The sequence below is a fragment of the Lipotes vexillifer genome, unplaced genomic scaffold (genome assembly GCF_000442215.2).
Source record: "Lipotes vexillifer unplaced genomic scaffold, Lipotes_vexillifer_v1.1 scaffold1191, whole genome shotgun sequence".
In the NCBI taxonomy this organism is placed as follows: domain Eukaryota; kingdom Metazoa; phylum Chordata; class Mammalia; order Artiodactyla; family Lipotidae; genus Lipotes; species Lipotes vexillifer.
In genome coordinates, this window is record NW_006799014.1 from 237,440 (window position 1) to 260,684 (window position 23,245).

A 23,245-nucleotide genomic window follows, 5' to 3' on the forward strand; every position below is an offset into this window, starting at 1 on the left:
CAGGAAATGAATTAAAACCGGTAGGCTAAGGAGATACTTTCTGAGGGACAGGAGGTGACTTATCCATCTAACAAGGTAATACTTCTCTAAAATGTATGCATATTATTTCTTTTAAAATTCACAAACTAAACTTTCCAACGTAGTAAATGTTGGGTATTATACACCAGGATCACTATAATTACATATTCTACCTGGTTATGAAAAATGAAATTAAGCATAGTACTAAGAACATTATACAAAATTAACATAAACAACTTTATTATCACCCACACTCAGTAGGGAATAAATACACCAGCGGTTTGTGAAGGTACTAAATAATAAGCAAATATTACCACTAACTTCTATATATAGTCATGATATTATTTTTTTTAAATGAAGGGGATCGTTTTCCTAGTCTTTGGGTAAACTTTTTGTGGACCCATTAAAAAATAGTGCTACTGAATGAAAAGCCTGGAAAATAAGTAACTCTTGCAAAAGAACCAACACTTTCTTTTTCCTTACAATAAATTGATGAGTTTCTCTTTATATACATGGATTTCTAAACTCAGTGCTAAATGAGCAATTCACTGTTTGTTAATTAAGAGAAAATACCTTTGCTGCGTAACCAAGGGCAGCAGGCGTGGCAGATTCCGGGACAGTGCTAACTAAATCCGCATCCACAGGGGCTTCAATTGCCAGCTGCAGACCACAACGGTATCTTACTGTGTAAACCATTTGGTCTGGAATGTTTGGAAAAGGAAATAAATTTTTACTTAGTATAATATAGCACAACATATCACTATTCTAAGAAACTAGCTTGTTAGAACTCTACAGAATTGAGCATGCAACAACGAAGACTCAACACAGCCAAAAATGAATAAATAAATAATTAATTGAAAAAGAAAAGCAAGACAAAAAAACACTAAAGTGGAAACACATAAACTGGGGGAATTCACTCTTTAAAAAAAGAATTAACCTTAATACATATCTCAAAATCATAATCCTTACTCCTAAAAGGAAAACAAAATCCAAGAGTCAGATGAAAAGGAAAAACTGTGATCTTATGACTTGTAAGCTCAGTCCCAAAATTCACAACATATAACTATGTGCCTTCAAAGAGCCAGATAAGCCTTTGGGCCCAAGAATTGTCATGTTTCAATGAGGTAAATAATAGGTTTATATCAGTAGTTAGAGATACTTTACTTACCTTCAAATATACTATCTGGTCTTGCAAAATAAACATATTCAAAGATACAGAAAGCCATTGGGTTTCCTTGAGACCTTGGTATAATATCAAGAGTTTGGATATTATGTCTGGATATTTCCACAATTTCTCCAGGCAAGATTTCACGGTAATATCTTGGGAAACAATATTAAAGAAGACTATAAATAAACCAGTCAAATTAAGGTAAATTATCTATTATAAAGCACACAGAGTCCCTTCCCTTATAGAAGGAAAAATGGCTCAATTTAAAATAAAGTCTATTGGCTTAAAAAATTAAAAAGTAGTATTCCTGGGCTTCCCTGGTGGCGCTGTGGTTAAGAATCCGCCTGCCAATGCAGGGGACACGGGTTTGATCCCTGGCCCGGGAAGATCCCACATGCCATGGAGCAACTAAGCCCGTGCGCCACAACTACTGAGCCTGTGCTCTAGAGCCCGTGAGCCACAACTACTGAAGCCCGCACCTAGAGCCTGTGCTCCCCGACAAGACAAGCCATGACAATGAGAAGCCCGCACACTGCAATGAAGAGTAGCCCCTGCTCGCTGCAAGCAGAGAAAGCCCACACACAGCCAAAAATAAAAACAAATAAATAAATAAAGTTATTAAAAAAAAAGTAGTATTCCTCCAGCAGTAATTTCCATAAATCTGTTACCCCTAAATTCAAATTTAGAATTAAAAAAATTAAAAGTCCTATATTTTATTGATTTTTAAAAGCATGAAGGCTAAAGAGAACATTTTTATCCTGGCTTAAATTTTTTGCTCATAACTATTACTTGTTGAGGAGATTCTTCCTTTCTAAAATAAGTCTCATGGTATTTTGAAAACAGGATGCCAGTTCCAGGATTAGAAGGTATTACTGGGACATTAATGTCAGTGCAACTGCTGAGCACAACGCACAAAAGGAATTGCATTTATAAATATGTATTCTTGCAGACATCAGAACAAAAAAATTTTTTTTTATCGAAGTGGAAAAAGTTGATATGCTGAGTGAGATAAAACTTACCTTGCACCAATAGATAAAAAGCTACAAGATTCTGAAGACACCACCCATCCTTCTGTTTCTGAAGATTTTTTTTCTGTAAATCACAAGACAATCGATTCAGTTACTGAATTCAAGCAATTTTAAAAGAGCCTACATATTTCAAGAGAACAGCTAAAAACCAAATAGATAAGCAAAAGAGCTCACAGAATATCCATTACTATGACTTTAAGAGCATATGGTTCCTCATTTGACTAGAACCAAAGATAAAATTAATAATCCCAAGATTCCTTCAAACAATATGGTTTCATGGCTTGAATAAGACATCTGATAAGTCAAAAAGAAAATCGCTGAAATCGTACTGCACAAATGAAAAAGCTGGGCAAAGGATATGAATAGGCCACTCAGACAGGACAAAACAGGAATGTCCATTAAATATATTAAAAATGGTTCAGCTCAGAAATACTCAAGGAAATGTACTTTGAAAACTAAGTGCCATTTTTTTCTTTTTTACCTAGCTTTTACTCAATAAGCTCCTTATACCTACAGATTTCAGGGTGTGCCAATAGTAGGACAATGACTTGGGAAAGCATTATAAAATTATATTTCTTTTGAAGTTCATTACCTTTATCATTTATATCAGATACAGGAATAAGACGACCAATGCACAGAGGACGATTTCCATACGGATCTCGTACTGCATAAATCACATCTCTGTGCATTATAATCAGAGAGTATGCCGCGGGTGCTTCCTTCATTAAGTTTTTAATCCTGGAAATCAATTAAATAATTGAATGAATAATTTTAGTTACAAACACATGCAAGACCAAGCTCTCATTACCAGACCTGCACACTCAGCCTACTTTTACCATTACCTTGCCACCCAGTCTGGGGTGTCATCTTGTTCCTGAGGAGGGGTATACGCCAGTAACTGGGTGATCATTTCGCTATCAGAACTTGTTGACAGACCAATACCATGACGCAGAAGCTATTTGGAAAGGAGAAAAGTTACAGTCATTAGAGGGGAAGCTTTAACTCACCCCTCACCCAATAGCCTGCCATCACAGAAAGAGATCAGGCATCCTGTAGATGCTCAGTTACGGAATCCTGCATCCTACCAATGGTAGGTATGCATGCATAATAACGGAGAACCGCTGCTGGAGGCAATGGGAAGTCTCTGAATCTTTTCAAACAGGAAAAAAAGGGGAAAAAAAAGTGTTTCAGGAGGTATACAGGAAAGCTTCTGAAAACTAAGTTTGATGGAATGTAGACTTGCAGTGGGTGGCTGGAGGAGGGGGACGGAGAAGGCATGAGGGTTTGGGATTATGGTTCTAACTTTTTCAGCCCCCGACACTCCTCAGAGAAAGGACACATCCCCGTAAGAGTGGCACACTGCAGTGCAGACTCTCAACTCAGGTTTTTTGGTGGTGGCGATGGTGGCTATCCATCCTCACTGATAATCCCTGATGCAGCGAAATGTGTAGAGGTGAAGTCTAGCATCTGGGTAAGGGGTTAGGCGAAAAATAATGACCTGGGTATTGTTTAGAATGGAACTTCCAGTGGTACCTCTAAATAGTGAGTTTTTAAATAATTTTTACTTCATATTTATATTTTTAAAATTGTCTGAATAAAAAAAAATTTTTTCATTTCGGAGCAAAAAAACTGTATTATTGTAATGACAATGTCAGAGGCTAAGAAGAGGGCAGGACAAAGTTCTGGGAATACTTAAATCAATTTTACAAATCTCAACTGCAAAGCAGTGCATCAGAATCACCTTAGGAGCAGATTAAAATGCAGACTCAGCAACCGGCCCCTCCCCAGACTCTGGGGGGGAATATCTTAGAATTTGTAATTATAACAAGTACTCCAGCTAATTCTGATACAGTTGTTCTTTGCAGTTAGATAACAGGTAGCAACAATAGGGTAATACCCTTTTCCAAACTCCTCAATAACTTCTTTTCAGTAATTTATTACAATCATGAAAATGCATTAAAAAAACCTTACCTTTTTCCTTAAGCGAGCAGCATTTACCAATTCGCCATTATGCGCCACAGCTATTTTCCCATGAAGTGTTTCAACAACAAAGGGCTGGCAATTTTCTAATTCACAGTTTCCTGTAGTGGCGTACCTCGTGTGTCCAATTCCAAGATTTGAAGTATATAATTTCTTCAAATTGTCTTCAGTAAAGACGTGATTGACAAGACCCATTCCCTTGCAAAGTCAAAGTAAGAGCTCATTTTAGGGAAAAAGACACTAGTAGTATTTTTATATGCCTTTGCTCAGACAATCCCAAATTAGAAAATGAAGTTCACTTAATTTCTCTGTGCTACAGAATTCTAGTCTTAAAAAACAAAGGGGGGACTAACCTAATTGTAAGAACTGTGATGCATTAAAATATATATTTGAGGTGAAATTCACATAACATAAACCATTTTAAAGTGAAAAACTCAGTGGTATTTAATGTAGTCACAATGTTGAAGTGCTTGTTTTATAAGATACTTTTTGATAAAACATTGAAGAACAGATGTACTAAGCATTAACATTTGTCAAATACAATAAACTAAATTATTTGTAATTTTAAATTAAAGCATGTTAAAGTATTCAAATAAATGGCTTGTCTGAGTCAGTCTAGCAAATCATCACTGGGAGAGAAATAAAAATAGAAATGACAAATAGAAGTGGTTGACCCTTAAACAATATAGGCTTGGACTGCACAGGTCCACTTTTTCATGGATTTTTTTCAATAAATATATCAGAAAAATTTTTTGGAGATTTGCAACAATTTAAAAATACTTGGCAGACGAACCGTGTAGCCTAGAGTAACTTAAAAAAATTAAGAAAAAGATGGGTAGGTCATGAATAAAATATATGTAGATACTAGTCTATTTTATCATTTACTACCACAAAATATACACAATCCTATTATAAAATGTTAACATTTATCAAAACTTATGCACACAACAAACACAAACCATAAACTGTGCTATTCGCTGTTTTGAGAAATGTAAACAAACATAAAGGTGCAGTATTACATCATAACTGCATAAAATGAACTGCAGTCCGTACTGTAATACTGTAATAATTTCGGAGCCACCTCCTGTTAATATTGCAGGGAGCTCAAGTGCTGTAAGTACCCACTTAAAATGCCATGTGACACTAATCCTCTCCAGGTGAGCCCTTCATCTGTACCTCAAGTTGCCTATTGCAGTAAAAAGTCTCCTCTCCCTGGCTTCCCTGGTGGCGCAGTGCTTGAGAGTCCGCCTGCCGATGCGGGGGACGCGGGTTCGTGCCCCGTTTCGGGAGGATCCCACATGCCGCGGAGCGGCTGGGCCCGTGGGCCGTGGCCGCTGGGCCTGCGCGTCCGGAGCCTGTGCTCCGCAAATGGGAGAGGCCACAACAGTGAGAGGCCCGCATAACGCAAGAAAAAAAAAAAAAAAAAAAGTCTCCTCTCCCAGCTCCTGCGTATTTTTCTTCGTGTTTACTGCAATACCGTAAACCTTGAGTAACACCGTGGGACCCATTCAAAGTGCCACTAGTGATGCTGAAAGTGCTCCCAAGAAGCAGTCACGACTTTACAAGAAAAAGTTGAATTGCTTGATGTCTACTGTAGATTGAGGTCTGTAGCTGCGGCTGCCCCACCATTTCAAGATAAATGAATCCAGCATAAAGACCATTGTAAAAAAAAAAAGAAAAGGCAATATGTGAAGCCGTTGCTGCAGCTATACCAGCAGGCACAAAAATCTTGCACTTTTTGTGAAATACCCTTTTATCTCATATTGAAAATGCAGCTTTTATGTGGGTGCATGATTGCTATAAGAAAGGCGTGCCTATCTAATATGATTCGAGAAAAAGTGAAGTAATTTTATGATGGCAATGCAAAAGGAAGGTGAAGGATCTAAAGCTGCAGAATTAAATGCCAGCAAAAGATGGCTGGATACTTTTAGGAAGAGATTTAGCTTTAAAAATGTCAAGATAGGGCTTCCCTGGAGGCGCAGTGGTTGAGAGTCCGCCTGCCAATGCAGGGGACACGGGTTCATGCCCCGGTCCGGGAAGATCCCACATGCCGCGAAGCGGCTGGGCCCACAGGCCATGGCCGCAGAGCAACAGGAGAGGCCACAACAGTGAGAGGCCCGCCTACTGCAAAAAAATAATAATAATAATGTCAAGATAACAGGAGAAGTGACTTCTGCAGACCAAGGGGCAGCAGGCAAGTTCCCAGACAGCATTAAGAAAATCATTGAGGAAAAAGGATATCTGCCTGAACAGGTTTTTAACGCAAAAGAAACAGGTTTTAATGCAAAAGTGACCTATTGTGGGAAATAAAATACCACAAAGGACATTTATCAGTAAGGAAGTGAAGCAATGCAAGCACCAGGATTTAACGCAGTAAGGGATAAGCTAACTCTCCTGTTTTGTGCAAATGCAGTCAGGTTTAGGATCAGGACTGCCCTTATCTATAAAGCTGCTAACCCCCGAGCCTTGAGGGGAAAAGATAAACAGCAGCTGCTAGTCTTTTTTTTTTTTTTTTAATAGATTTATTTATTTATTTATTTATTTTTGGCTGCATTGGGTCTTTGTTGCTGCGCACGGGCTTTCTCTAGTTGTGGCGAGCAGGGGTTACTCTTCGTTGCGTTGTGCAGTCTTCTCATTGCGGTGCACGGGCTCTAGGCGTGCGGGCTTCAGTAGTTGTGGCATGCCGGCTCAGTAGTTGTGGCTCACAGGCTCTAGAGTGCAGGCTCAGTAGTTGTGGTGCATGGGCTTAGTTGCTCCATGGCATATGGGATCTTCCTGGACCAGGGCTTGAACCCATGTCCCCTGCACTGACAGGCGTATTCTTTTTTTTTTTTTTTTTTGCGGTATGTGGGCCTCTCACTGGTGTGGCCTCTCCCGTTGCAGAGCACAGGCTCCGGACGTGCAGGCTCAGCGGCCATGGCTCACGGGCCCAGCTGCTCCGTGGCATGTGGGATCTTCCCGGACCGGGGCACGAACCCGTGTCCCCTGCATCGGCAGGCGGACTCTCAACCACTGCGCCACCAGGGAAGCCCTGACAGGCGTATTCTTAACCACTGCACCACCAGGGAAGTCCGGCTGCTAGTCTTTTAACACATGGTTGTACAACAAGAAAGCCTGAACAACAAGAACAGTTTTTCTGGACTCGTTCCATCAATGCTTTATCCCTGAAGTCAGGAAGTACCTTGCTAGTAAGGGATTGCCTTTTAAAGTTCTTTTGGTATTGGACAATGCCCCTGCCATCCAGAACCCCATGAGTTCAACACGGTCAGACCTAAGTGGTCAAAGTGGTGTGCTTGCCCCCAAACATATCTCTAATTCAGCCTCCCTATCAGGGGATCATAAGGACCTTCAAGGCTCATTACACAAGGTACTCTATGGAGAGGACTGTCTACGCCATGGAAGACAAACCCAACAGAAAGAACATCATGAAAGCCTGGAAGGATTACACCACTGAAGATGCCGCGGTTGTTATAGGAAAAGCTGGAAAAGCCGTCAGGCCTGAAACAATAAATTCTGTTAGAGAAAAAGCCAAGAAAGCCATCAAGCTCAAAACAAATTTCTGCTAGAGAAAACTGTGTCTAAATGTTATGCATGACTTCACAGGATTTACGACAGAACCAGTCAAAGAAATCATGAAAGACATTGTGGATATGGTAAAAAAAAAATAAAAAATAAAAATAAAAATATAAATAAATAAAAATGGTGGGGGATGAAGTGAAGATAGGGATCTTGGAGAAATCCAAGAGCTAACAGTCACCATACCAGAGGAATTAACAGAAGATGACTTGGTGGAGATGAGTGCTTTCGAACCAGTGCCAGATGATGAGGAATAAGACACAGAAGAAGCAGTGCCAGAAACAAACTGACACTCTGGCAGTAGGGTTCCGATTATTCAAGACTCTTTTTGGACTTCTTTTACAACATGGACCCTTCTGTGATACAGGCACTGAAACTAAAGCAAACCATGGAACCATTGGTACCACAAAGAAACATTCTGGGAGAAATAAAAAAAGCAAAAAAGTCAGACAGAAATTACGACATATTTCCATCAAGTTACATACAGTGTACCTGCCTCTCCTGCCTCCCCTTCCCACCTCTTCCACACCTGAGACAGCAAGACCAACCCCTCCTCTTCCTCCTACTCATTAGGAATGAAGATTACTAGGTTGAAGTCCTTTATGATGATTCACTTCCACTTAACGAAGAGTGAATCATCAACATACTGTACAGTTAATAAACTTACCTGTTGTGTATGTGTGAGAGTCTTCTTGTGAAAATCTAGTAACTGTAGAGCAGAAACCATATGCGACATTTTGGTGTCACCACCATCACCATTGCCTAAGTAGTCATTGTGTACAACATCATGTGGAAGACCAGTATTAAAGTGGATAGCCCATCTTTACATAGGCATAAAGTGAGTGATATTTTATAACGATTCATTTATTAGTGTACAGGCTAGGCAACCATAAAGCAATCATATTGCTGCTTCTTTGTTACCAATGCATGAATTGTTATACCTATAAATATGAATTTTTTCACATTATCTTTTCATTTTTGAGGTCTAGTTTTAGTAATACATATAACATCTACAGTGTTCTGTATTAAGACTACATTAACATAGGTACCGACAGAATTTATCTTGTAAAAAGACAACATAAGCTTATTGTATCGATAAAGGCAGTACTATACTGTAAATGTATTTTCCCTCCTTTATGATTTTAATAATATTTTCTTTTCTCTAGCTTACTTTATTGTAAGAACGGTATATAATACATATGACATACAAAATATGTGTTAATCAACTGTTTATGTTATCAGTTAAGGTTTCCCATCAACAGTAGGCTATTAGTGGTTAAGTTTTGGGGGAGTCAAAAGATATATGCAGATACTGGACTGAACGAAGGTCAGCGTCCATAACCTGCATTGTTCAAGGGTCAACTATACTTCTAATTACAAATTATTTTTATTCAAAGTTCCTCCCCTCATCACTATATACTAGTTATCTTCGGGCTACTATTACCTTTATACTCAACATTTTTTAATACTTAAATATACCTTGTGTGTTTTGAATGTTGGTATCGAATTCCCATCACTGGTCACAATACCAGCACTCTCCTGACCCCTGTGAATATAAAAAGGTATCAGCTGTTAAATTTACCCCATTGATAAGCTTCTTAATGACTTTTATGAAACATACTTTTCTCAGTAACATCCATGAACTCAGTCTTACACCACATTAAATGCTACTAGCACTGGTGCCACTTCCACTCATGACGATGACAATGACAACGATTAGCAATAGCTGCAGATGAGACTGTCTGAGTTCTAACTAATATGCCGGGCACTGTCCTAAGCATTTACATGAATGATCTAATTTATTAGGCTTTGAAAACAATCCTCTGAAGTAGGTACTATGGTTACCATTCACATTTTACAGAAAAGGACAACACTAAAGAAACAGAAGTAACTTGTCTAATGTCACACAGAGAATGGTGGCACGGCCAGGATTAGAACACAATCTGACTTCAAAACTTGTACTTCTAACCTCCGTATTACGTGACCTCTAAATAAGGTTGAGTATGTAGATATAAATAAAAAGCTCCAAATAAAATAGCAGGTAAAATGCTTGTGGGTGCTGGAATTATGAACAAAATTTATTTTTTTGTTTTGTTTTGCTTTTTGCACTCATCGAATTTTTTCTGTCAAATATCTATCACTTTTGTCTTCAGAAAATAAATGCTACTTCAAAAAACCCCAAGCTGATGAGGCACTCTGTATCTCATTTCCTGCATTAGTATTTTTAGGTGATGATACAAAGAAAGCCAGAAGCTAAGCTTCCTAGCTAGGTAGGGTAACACACTCGTAAGACTTAGAGGATCTGCACCACAGTGGAGTACAAACTCAAAAGATACAATAAAGGTTCAAAGTGCTCAACAATTTTTAATAGCTCTGAACAAGTGCTATAAATACTAGATGTTTATTAACAAATTTTTGTTCTAAAGAATATATATCAGGGTAGAAATAAAAAGTAAATCTCTACCATAATATGTATGTATACATTAACAACTAATACATGATTTATTTGGTACAAAGGATCTTTTCCAAAATTGTAATTGTTTAGACATTTTAATGACAACAAAAACTACAATATTAAATGTACTTGCAAAGTAAAAATCTAAAAAATTAAAATTGAAGTGATTTTACTAAATTACCAATGCTTTAAATACTATGAACTATTATGCTGAAAACAGACATGCATAATACTATACATCCTATATAAATGAATAATCTGTGACTTAGGATTTATTTATTTAGTGAAATGATGTGGTTTGTAGTTAACCAATGTTCAAAGACTAAGTGATTCATATCAGAGGAGAAATAAAAATGTTAGCCTTAAACCTTAGGGCAGAAAGAACCTCTGCCAACCATTTCCAAAACAAACAAACAAAAAAATCAACAATCATATAGTAAACTAGAAATAAACACACAAAAAGTTTTCTTTCCCTTTTGGCTCAAGGGTAATTTTTCCTTTAAAGCTGAAATGAATAACATTAGGAATCATTTAGGTCCAGGGTTCTTTAATCACAAAGCCTGCTTATTTGGCAGTTTCTCAAGTTACTCCCCTCAGGCAGCTTGAACCAGTTAAACTAGATCCTTTCAGCTCTTCAGAGCTTATTGACAACCAGCCGTCTGGTTTCCTAGGAAACAAAACCTTGGCTAGAAATAGTGAATCATTTCCAGGTCACTTTCAACATGGAGAGTGGAGCAGGAAAGCACTGGACTGAGGAAGAGGTTAAAGCTTTGCTAAGTATCTGGGCAGAAAAAAATATACGAAAACAACTTTATGGAACACTGAGAAATAAAGGAATATTTATCTACATTGCTAAAAGGCTGCAAGCACTAGGAGTATACAGAGATTGGAAACAGTGCCGGGCAAAGTACAAAAATCTCAAATATGAATACAGAACAGTTAAATATGCCCACAACTCTGGAGACAGCTCTAAAACTATGAAGTTCTTCCATGATTTGGATGCGATCCTGCAGTATGAACCTGCCACACAATTAACAGAGGAAGATGCAAATGACAGGTGCCTGGCAACGCTGAGCCAAAGTACAGCCCCAGAGATCACTGAAGGTAAAAAGAAAAAGTACCATTCTTTTGTTTTTACCCAGCAAACTGTAAAAGAACCAGACTTGAGTCCATATGATAAATATAGCCTGAAATATCAAGGTTGAGAAAAATAACTGACCTGTTATGTATATGCTATTTTGCACAAGGTAAAAATTAATTTCAAAAGAGTTTAATGCCAACCATTTTAAAAACCTGTAAAATACAGAAAAAACACGTTAAAATGACACCAACTGCTAGTGCCAACTGCTCCTTACCCATGTTGATGCAGTTTTTGGAAAATGGATTGGGTTCTGAAAATATTTTAAGTCTTAATTTTATAAGAGTCGTGAAAAAAAAAATATTGCTCAACTGTTGTTTTCCCACAGCTCCAAATAAGATAGAACTTTCTGCTCTATATTATGTTCCCATTTTCCTAAATTTATAAATAAAAGCACTAAAATCCTAATAACTGATAAAGAACTTCATTACTTGTTTGGAAGAACATCTCCATTTTAACAGTAAGTAAAACAAATAGATTTGATAGATTAAATGATTTATGATTAAATGATTTAAATACTGGCATATCTCAGGGATATTGTGGGTTCAGCTCTAGACCTCTGCAATAAAGCAAATATCCCAACAAAGCGAGTCACACAAACTTTTTGGTTTCACAGTGCATATACAGTATGTTTACATTATACTGTAGTCTATTAAATGTGTAACAGCATTAGGTCTAAAAAAAACCAACGTATATACCTTAATTAAAAAATACTTCATTGCTAAAAAAATGCTAACCATCATTTTAGGAGGGGTGGGATATGGAGGGTGGGAGGGAGGGAGACACAAGAGGGAAGAGATATGGGAACATATGTATATATATAGCTGATTCATTTTGTTGTAAAGCAGAAACTAACACACCATTGTAAAGTAATTATACTCCAATAAAGATGTTAAAAAAAAAAAGATCACTGATCACAGATCACCATAATACAATTAAACAGTTTGAAATATCTTGAGAGTTACCCAAATGTGACACAGAGACCAGAAACGAGCATGCTGTTGGAAAAATGGCGCTAACAGGCTTGCTTGACACAGGGTTGCCACAAACCTTTAATCTGCAAAAAATACAATATCTGAAAAGTAATATATGCCTTATTAAAACAAGGTTCTTGAGCTGCTGTGTTGTTAAACCTAACACTATTTACATAGAATTTGCTCACTGTGGAAGCCGAACGTATCACTAGTCAAATTGGGAAAAATCAATGGCAGTAATGAGATTTCTCAAAATCTTAGCGTAGCTATTTTTAAGAACAGAGTTGTTCAATTCAATTCAAAATCTGTTTATATATGTCCATGTCTCTCTCTCGCCCTAACACACCTCACCCCAATAAAGATGTTAAAAAAAAAAAAAATCTGTTTAATACCTACTGTCTCTGTACACTGTGTGCAAAGCAGTGAGTTACATGCATTCATGGATGTAACCACAGAAAGGAGGGAACTGTGAATAAATGTAACCCAAAAGAAAGTGGTAAGTGGTATAATAAAGGTACCAAATAAGAAGGGGGGTTAAAGATGAGAGATTACAGTTGAGTTAACTTGGGTTATCTGAACTTCATGTTTAAAGCTCAATAATAAAATCCTTTGGTAAAAAATCCACCCAACTTACTGCCTTTACACTTCTAATACCAAACCAAATTCTGAGAAAGCTTTGCAGTCATTACCAAGTTAAACAGTAATTATATTATTTTATTCATTTAATCACTCTCCACTCATCAGCATCTAAATGCTTTAAGTATTGATTAACAATAAGTAAATCACTCACTGAGCTTCTGAAAGGCCTTGATTTAACCACAGGTTGGTGTAATGAAGATGTGATGGTAATATCTCCACTTCTTAATGGGATCTTCTAGCCCTTTCAGCTACTTGCATGGCTCCAAACTCCCCATTTCACTCATAAGCAGAGGGCCCACAATACACCTTAACCATGTATGTTTAGGGTATGTCAAACACCCAGTTCTAAAACCAACTCTCTTCCCCCATCAAAACTGATCCTCCTACAAATTGCTTCCACCTTACTATCACTGTATTTCTGGTCACTTAAATAGAAATGTTTGAGACAACCTTGATTTTTTGTCAGTCACTAAGTCCTTAAAAAAAATCTACTGACATGTTTCATAAATTTATCTCTCTGCTCCATTTTCATTACCACCATCCAGAACTTCATCATCACATGGAATATTAGGATAACCTCTTAGCTGGCCTCCCTAGTTTTCAGCCCCTTCTCACATTATCTTCCACAATGCCACTGATTGTTTTTATACAATTTTTTAAATTATAAAATTACAAAAAAATTAGCATTTTGTTTACATTTAAAATCATCTTTAAATTATACCCAGAATTGACCATAATTTAGGGTTAAATGTTACTCAATGGTTCCATAATATTTAACTGAGTGCATATACCAGAGTTTGGGTCTTTGCCCCCTTATATAACAGATGCTGCAATCGATTACCTTTCTTTTTTTTTTGGCCACACCGTACTACTTCCGGGATCTTAGTTCCCTGACCAGGGATTGAACCTGGGCCCCAGCAGTGAGAGCACCAGGTCCTGAACACTGGACCACCAGGGAATTCCCTACAATCAATTATCTTTTGTCCATATTTAAAATTATTACTTTAGGATAGACTATCAGAATTCAATTTCTGGTCGGGGGGAGTATAATTACTTTGAAACATATTGCTAAAATAACTGCTTTCCAAAAGAATTGTAATTTAACAATGAGACTGTCCCTTTTATAGAACCCTGTCAAGTAAGATTATGGAGTGAGGTTGGAAGGGGGAGAGACTTTGCTAATTTAATAAATAATGGAGTATGCTAATTTAATAAAGAACCGAGTACAACAGTGTATGCAATAAATAACTTTTACTTTGCATTTGTTTAATTACTAGTGCTGTGGAACATTTTCCTACATATTTATTCAGTTTTACAAATTGACTGTTCATGTCAATTGAGGTCTTCGAAAAATCTGCATGACCTCTTTGGCCTTACAAGTTTGGCTGATTTTTATGCGACCCACAAAAGTTGAAAGTTTTAATATAGTCACATAGTTTCTTTTCTAAGGCTTAGAAAGCTCTCCTTTCTCCAGGTCTAATTCATTTATAATGTCTTCTGGTGTTTTTGGTGGAAGCAGCAGAATTTTTATTGGTGTAGGGTAAAAAGAGGAAGGGAAGGAAATAAATGTGCCTTTTCTACTGTTGGGATCAACCTCATTCATGCAAGGGGGAAGGACAGAGGATCTGGTCCCCTCTGTTAGGCAGCAGGTAGTCTGACTGAGCCTTAGCAAAAGACCCAAATACAAATTCTAAGACGCTTCATGTTCCGGAAATTATAATTATCCTCAACCTCAGAATACCTTTGGCCGACTGCGGCCAAGTCATATTGAAAGATGAAAGAAAGTTTCTGCTCTCTTTCCCTCCTCTTCCTACATACAAATGCATTAGGAATAATGACTTAAGAGTTTCAGTTTAAAATCTCCATGGCATGGGGCCCCTACATACAATTTTGGGATTCATGCTAGGAATGACCAACCTAAGGGAAAAAAAAGAGAAATCCCCTGAAGAAGTTGGGGAGAGAGCTTTTCTTTCCGCCCCCCCCCACCTGTATGTTCAGCTCCAGGACCTTTTCAGTAAACAAAAGTAGGCCCTAAAGCAGATAACAGAATAGCAAACCCTACCTTTCCTTGCTGTTCTCATTAAGCTCAGCTGTTAAATTACCTGGGGATATTAATATCTTTTGTTCTTCTCTCTAAAGAGAATTCTTATGTAACTTCAGATTTTTATTCCCCATATTCCCAACTAAATCCATAACATTCCCTAACTGCAATTTAGCCTCAAATAATTATGAAACTTGATTTAAAAACTGACAATTTTTGAGTTTTAAATTTATATAATTATTCCATTTGAAAACACTGATACTTCCCTTATTTTTCACTTGTTTGTTTTTAATATAAGAATCCCCAGTATAATGTTTAAGATGATAAACAGCATTCATTTTCTTATTCTTTAATGGAATGCCTTGTAATTATAATGGTGAATAGTGATTTTAAAATGAACGTTTACACCATCAAAATCATACCTAACATTGATCTCCTAATGTAAAATATAATGCTATTTCTGTTCCTCAGTAAAACAAAATTATAAAAACATGTGGAAATGATATAAGGAGATCAAGGAGGGATGTCTTCATTTTTCAAGGCTGGCATGTTTCTTTTAAATGGTACATTCCTTGGTCCATTTAAGCAAAACTTAGATTAATTTCTGGAAAGTTTAGTATGTATCAATCAACTAGTTACACAAGATACATACAAACTCAGCTATTTGACCATATATGCCAATAAAACAAGATTTTCTGATTATCTCATTGCAGGATTTCTCTTTCACATTACCAGTATCACTTAAAGGGCCGACTATGTTAAAGCACCTAAAATACAAAAAAAAAAGAAAATACCTCGTTTTAAAGACGTAATTTAATTTGAAAACTAACTACAACCATCTCTAGAAACTTATAAAAGCAAACAATTCTAGTGGAAGTTCAAAATGTCAATGTGATGGAAGAAATTAGATTTCTCTTTATGGACATAAATATTTAAACCATATTATACCACTATTACAAAAAGCATCTACCCTAAATCTATAATCCTTCATGAATACGAACAAATTCAACTCAAACTATTAGCATTATCAGTTATAATCCAACTTTAATTTTCCTTCGTACTTATTTCTAAAAGGAATTCTCTCTTTCCAGGCAAAATGTCAGTTATATCAGTAGACAAGGAAGACATCCCAGGAAATCCTTTACTTTTGGTTTCTCATGTCAGACCAATGGAACTAGGTAGGTATGGTATGGTGGGCCAAATATATAGTGAAACTGATCCAATTTCAAATTGGAAAGTAAGATTGGTTTCAAATCTGAGAAAATGGATGAGTTTTCCTGGTAGAAACACTTAAGATTAATTTATGTTTCCCTCTTTTTTACCAACCTATACAAAAAAAAAAAAATCATTTCTAAAACAAATGATTTCCTTAACAAAATGTAAATTGCCTGGAAATATTAGCCTTCAAACCTCCAATCTTTATTCTTTAAATATAGTAAGGAATCTGATGGCCAAAATTACACATAGTAACTGCTTAATATTAATGAGCATATGACTTCAGCATTTCTGGGGTCTAAGAAGAACAGAATTTTATATTTTAAAGTAAATAATATCAAATCCATAATGAAGTCAAGGATGATTTTATTCACCCAAAAAGTCAACATAAATCTCCTTCTTGCTTCTAAATTCTTATTGAAAGTTAATCCAAGTATGGAAAAGTACTGAAAAGCATCTTAAAGAAATTACATACACCACAAAATAAAAACAACTCCCTACCTCAAGTAAATACTATAGTGTTTTTTAATGAGTAATGTTATGGATGCTGAGGTCCAAACTACCTTTTTATTAAACATGAAATCTGAGAAAAACAAGATAATGGGTTGTGAAATAACCAATATAATGTCAAGTAATGCCATTACCATAAAACGAGTTGCAAAACTGTACCAGAGATGTAATACAAAGTTATTAAAGTATTTATAACTAAGTGGAGACATTCTGCCTAATGCATTATGAAATTTCTGGCACGTTTCCTTGCACTAAAAGAATATAATATTTCACTTTGGCATTTGGTCTTTAACCAGTGGGACATCTTTTATTTTCACAAAGAGTAGGAAGCACCAGTTATTACTGTGCCTCTTCCAAGCCCTTCATTCATGAATAGTCTTGGTTCTCAACCCTGAACTGCACACTAGAATCACAATCCAGGGATGAGGGGGTGAGGGCAGTGTTTTATAAAAGCTCCCTAGGAGATTCTGATATGCGGCAAATGGAAACCATTAGGTAAAGAAAAAGCATGGGAAGGAGATAAATTGCTCACACCTATCATGAAAAAGTTGTCTTCAACAAGCTGTTTTCTTATGTAATTACATTTATTGCTTTTGACAAATAAATATTACAAAATTATATATTCGACTTTCACTATATACTAACATACATCCCACATACTAAAGGAGTGGAATGGAAGAGAAAGAAACGATAGAGAAGAAAGTTGATCGAAATGTAACTAATTAAAAACACAGCTTTATTAAAGCCAGTCACTGTCACGGTAAGGAACAGATTCCGGTTCTGTACTTCCATTTCCCAACTAGTTTAAGAGAAAAGCTAAGCTACGATTTACATTCCATCTCCTACAGAGAAAATTACTTCCTTTACTAATGTTGCATCCAATTATTTATCTTAGCTGACGTGTGTAACCCATATATCTGTTTCCCTCCCCACCCGGTACAGGTAACTCTCCACCAATAATGGAACCCCCTAATAATCCAACTTTCATTCCAGCTGTAGCAAATGAAGGAGGAAAACACTGGACTGTGCCAGAGGTCAGGGCTCTAATAGGCATCTGGTCTGATAAAGGCATACAACAACAACTCGAGGGAACAGTGAGAAATAAAAGGATATTTGAACAAATTGCTGCCGAGCTTCAGAAACTCGGAATAGAGAGAGACTGGAAGCAGTGCAGAACAAAGTACAAAAACTTAAAACATGAATACAAGATTGTAAGAATGGCTCAAGACCTAGGCATGACTAAGAGTATGAAATTTTTTACTGAGTTGGATGCTATTCTGGGACACAGTAAAACAGACAACTCACAAGAACAGGAATCCCACGATGGAAAGGAAGCCAGAGGATGTGCCAATGTAAAAATGGAAGAGGATCAGACAGGTAGGAAGGCAAAGAAAAGTCATCTTAACATCATGCTACCATATAAAAAAATGTCAATACATGAATACAGTCTAAGTTAAATAGGTTTCATTAAATGCTATTCAACAAGCTAATTGCTCAATTTATCATGAAACAGATTTCACGTATATTTGATCAGAACACAGAGAACAGTACAGAGTTACACAGAAGGAGGAAAGAAATTTGAATTTCTAGAAGTTTAAAAAGACCAATTTTAATAAAGCAAAAATGCAATTCCAGATGGCAGAAGTTAAAGCAAATTTTCATACTAGTTGTGGTAAAATCATGAGTAAACAGAAAAGGGGCATTGAAAAACTTAGAAAAATACAAAACCTGTGAGAATGTAAGTGTGAGTTGTCCTGGGACACATCATAAGTTCTTCAAAATGAGTTTAACCCAAAGGATTGAGAGGCAATATACACAAAGACATGACAGACAGCATGAAATAAACTGTATGAGTTCTAGGCCAGGAGTCAGGAAATCCAAGTTCTAACTCAGTCTCTGTGGAACTTTGAACTCAAAAGTCTCTCCTCTAGACCTGATTATGTAAACTGGCAGACTGGACAAGACGTTCTTAAAGACCTCTACCAAACATAATGTTTCTAGATCTTAACATCATTAAATGATGCAGTCCTAATTCTTAAGAGTATGAGTGTGTGTCTAGGGGAAAGAGAGGGAAATGATAGAGAGTTAGGATTGGGAAATGGTGGTGAGAAGTCCTAAAATGTTTCACTGGTGGACAAGAAAAGAAACTGGTCTGCTGGAGAACTATACATCTCCCCCATTAAAATTAAAATGTAAAATAACTGGTGATCAAGTAGCCCAACAGCAGTGGCCTGATTATGTTCATACAGTAATTGCTGGGGGTGCAGCTTAAGATGACTGTCAGTTTTATGTCAGAAGACCTAGTAAGAGATTTGTAACACCAGATATTTATAGTGACCTAAGACTAAAAAATATGTTTAAGGATGGGGAATCTAAGCTACAGAAAAGTGAACAACCACAGTTTTTAGTATCAGGTTCACTCTAAAGGGGAAAATAATATATCAGAACTTAAAACACAAATCTGAAAGTGAATAAAAAACAAACCACCATATATCCCACTATGTTCATACAGTCATTGCTGGAGATGCAGCTGAAGACGACTTGGTCAGTAATATGTCAGAAGACCTAAGAGAGGCAGATATGAGACAAAGCCCTGGCACAGGTAAAACAGTATTCGTTTTTGTTTTTTTGTTTTTTGGTCTGTGACAAAATACATAAGATGTTATTTTAAGATGCTGCTACAGACTGAACTGTGTCACCCCCAAATTCGTATGTTGAAGCCCTAACCCCCGCTGTTATTACATTTGGAGATGGGGCCGTTGGGAGATAATTAGGTTTAGATGAGGTCATAAGGGCGAGGCCTTCATGATGCGTTTTATGGGGACATGTGTATGCATATGGCTGATTCGCTTTGTTGTGCCACAGAAACTAACACAGTATTGTGAAGTAATTATACTCCAATAAAGATCTATTAAAAAAAAGAACATATACGAGAATGTTATAACATTATGAAGTACTCTTGGATAATACATTTCCAAAATACAGAAATGGAGGGTGGAAATTATTAATGACAGTAAAGTTCCCTAAGGCTGTTGTTCTCAAAGTGTAGCGGCATCAGCATCATCTGGGAACTTATTCAAAACGCAAATTCTTGGGCCCCATCCAGAATCAGAAACTCTGAAGGTGAGGCCCAGCAATCTGTTAAGTACTTCAGGTGATTCTGATATATGTTCAAATTTGAGAACCACTGCCCTGTGGTATAGGGTAGTAAGGGGATGAAGAGTGTGTGTTTCCGATCGGATGGTTTGCCTTTTACACAAACCAAAATTGGGGGAAGAGGGGACCACTAAGCCCCCAAGCAAAAGCCTAGCCGTCACAGACCTTGTATGTAGTCTTTCAGTCCAAAGTTTCATATAGCCTTGGAAAGTATAAAGACCAATGCTGATTAAAAAATCAGATGCCCCATGGTCTTGGCAAACTTCAGATAAAAAGCTTGATGGGAGAAAGGATAGCTGCCAGAACACTGACAGGTATAAATGGAGAGAAATTAAGGAGACTAACTAGACAGGAATGTGCAGCTGACTAGAGTAAGACAACAAAAGTAAACAAAGCTCTGTGCTCCTAAGGATTCTAAAGATATCACTGCAATGGCCCTTGTCATTAGGAGTTAAAATCAGTTTACTACTTATAGTGTTTAATAAGGCAGAAGGATTTCCATGAAAAAAGTTAAAAACTTTAGCATTCAGAAGATGTAAGCTTGTTAGTCCTCTGGAAAACTCACTTAAGTACAACATCTCAAGATAATTTTTTATATGTAAAAGGAAAATATTAAGTCAGATGTAAACTGATAGGTTTTAAAAAGTTGTTTGGTATGTTTACATGTTAGTATGGAATATATTTAGAAAATATGAAACAGGATGTTTACAGTCATTCTAGAAATAATACTATTTTAAACTTTCAGATGAAAATAAAAGCAAAGGTATAAACCCACATGGATCTCAGCAGCTAAATACGTAAGAAAACAATTTAAATAGGCAAGAATTTTTTTTTTTTTTTTTTTGCGGTACGCGGGCCTCTCACTGTTGGGGCCTCTCCCGCTGCGGAGCACAGGCTCCGGACGCGCAGGCTCAGCAGCCATGGCTCACGGGCCCAGCCGCTCCGCAGCACGTGGGATCCTCCCGGACCGGGGCACGAACCCGTGTCCCCTGCATCGGCAGGTGGACTCTCAACCACTGCGCCACCAGGGAAGCCCCAATAGGCAAGAATTTTAGGCACACCTGCAATATATACCACTTGATGCACAAGTTGCCAGTCCACTATTTGGAAGGTTGTTCTGTTGAGGTTAAAGACATGGATATTTATCTTTAGGAAAAAAGTTCACATCAATAGGTAGAGGTCACCTCATTTTGTTTTTATACATTTTGCTAATAAATATTATCGGAATTGCCATTGCTCCATATTGTTAATGTTGACACTTGGTCATAAAACCGATCTCCCAAAAGTAACACTTTCCTACCTTAAAAGTATACTATAAGCTTCTTTCATATTTCAAATAAAAATCCAGCTAGAGCTGTGGACTCCTGAATTCTGGATAACTCATTAGTTCCCAACTTAGGACTCCTGGAGATTTGGGTTTAGTGTGTGTTGTAGAGTGGATTCAGGCACCTGTATTTTTAGAGATCATCAAGCACAGCCAGGTTGTCATGGTTTTAGAGAGTATTACCAGCAGACGGCTGAAGACAGTAATACATAAAATCCAATTTGATTCCACTTGGGGTAGAAAAATCAGCTACTTCCAGCAAATTATCACTTAAAAAATGTATGAGCAACAAAATATGCAGAAGTTAATCACTGGGAAGAATCATAGAACTCTTAGGCTATGCCTAAGTAAAAAGAAATGGCCCGTGAAAACGGAATAACTACTTCTTTGGATCTAAAATAAATTTATTTTTCTCCCTGTCTGAGCATTGGCAATAGAGGATAAAAGGAATCAGAAAGCTACCGCGGGAGAAAGGACTGGTTGTCTGAAGGGAAATTTGTGTTTGACAGTCTTATCGGCTAGCTACCTGTCTCTTGTGAATATGGAGAAATTAAATTGCCTTAATGAATCTCCGTATTAGTTGCTATTTAAATGAGGTAGAATACCTCAATACCTTGACATTCTGGCCAAAGTCACTGCTTTCTAGTATAGGACAGTCACAGGTAGATCAACTCAGGGGGATAGAGACCGACACATATATCCTATTAGAGGCCACTCTTATCATCAGCCTAAAATTCACATGTGAAAGACTACATGGTTCTTTTAAGAATAATCTTAAAACTATTTTCCTTTTGGCAGTAGTAAAATGTATTTCCAAAATTAAAATATTCACTGTCTTGGCAATTTCACAAAAATTAGCAATGTGATGGCCAGCAGAGGGCATTAAAGAATCTATTGTTAGTATCTCAGAAGGTATGCCAAGCATTTTGTTTTCTCCAATTCATTTATTTCTTTTAACAGACTGAAGATTAGTCTAGTTTTCTTTAAAATGGAATATTTAAACACTTCTGTATATTATGTATACAATTTCGATAAACTTAGCAGTAAAATTATTATATATTCTAATGTACTTTAGTCATATGAAACAGTGTTAAGAACTTTTTAAAAATTATAAGTATATAAAAAAAGCTAAGATGTAGGTAAGCTGATAAATGTAAACACAGGCAACTTGTTAATTAAAAAGGTGTCATTTTTCTAATTCTTACTGTTTATACTTTAATAAACTTTTAAAAAGCTATGACAAAATAAAGCTTATGTCTGGTATTTGCCCCTAGTTCCTAGCACAGTTTCAAAAACCTTTGGAATTTCTAGTGGTAGAAGTGTTTTGGGGTTTTTGTTGTTTTTATTTTAAATTCTAATGAGGTGATCCAGGGTGGGTTTCTAGATAGCTTCAGGATGGTCACCAGAAAAACCACCCTTGTGATCAGAGTTGGAATTTTGGCCCAGCCTGACCTCCAGGAGGTAGGTCATGCCATAACTCAATCATGTTGATGAAAACTCTGACTCAGGTGAGCTTCTTGGATGAACACATTGATACGCTGGGAGGGTGACACATCCTGCATCCTGGACCCTCTCAGGTCTTGCCCTACGTGCCTCTTGATTTAGCTGTTCCTGAGTTCTTTTACAATAAAACTGTAATCCTAAGTATAGCACTTTCCTAAGTTCAAGAGTCATTCTAGCAAATTTATCGAACCTGACGAGGTCATGGCACCCCCTGAATTTATAGCCAGGCAGCCAGAAGTGTGGCCGGCATGTGAAGTAAAGGCAGTCTTGTGGAAGATTTGAGTCCTTAAAACTGCAGAGTCTGATGCTAATTCTGGGCAGTTAGTGTCAGAATTGAATTGCCGTACACACAGTTGGGGTGGACATAACAGAAACTAAATGCTCCTCTTTCCTTAAAAGATACTAAATTTAGGGATTCCCCCCCCCACACACATATGACATTTTACTGTCTAGAACTAATTACTCAAAATTTCTCCATAATACCTAATCTCTGTAAATGTTACTTTCCGGAATAGAACAT

General features: G+C 37.0%; 1 protein-coding gene across 1 annotated transcript in view; it reads right to left on the reverse strand.

Moving 5' to 3' along the window:
- The window catches only part of PPAT (phosphoribosyl pyrophosphate amidotransferase), a 36,199-nt gene that overhangs the window by 4,051 nt on the left and 8,903 nt on the right, over window positions 1-23,245 (reverse strand). Inside the window, exons 2-8 of the mRNA XM_007471268.1 lie at window positions 9,250-9,316; window positions 4,186-4,392; window positions 3,057-3,169; window positions 2,807-2,952; window positions 2,206-2,278; window positions 1,187-1,338; window positions 592-719 (exon numbers count right to left, since the gene is read on the reverse strand). Of these exons, the coding sequence (XP_007471330.1) occupies window positions 592-719; window positions 1,187-1,338; window positions 2,206-2,278; window positions 2,807-2,952; window positions 3,057-3,169; window positions 4,186-4,392; window positions 9,250-9,316 (886 nt within the window). The remainder of the gene's footprint in view (window positions 1-591; window positions 720-1,186; window positions 1,339-2,205; window positions 2,279-2,806; window positions 2,953-3,056; window positions 3,170-4,185; window positions 4,393-9,249; window positions 9,317-23,245) is intronic.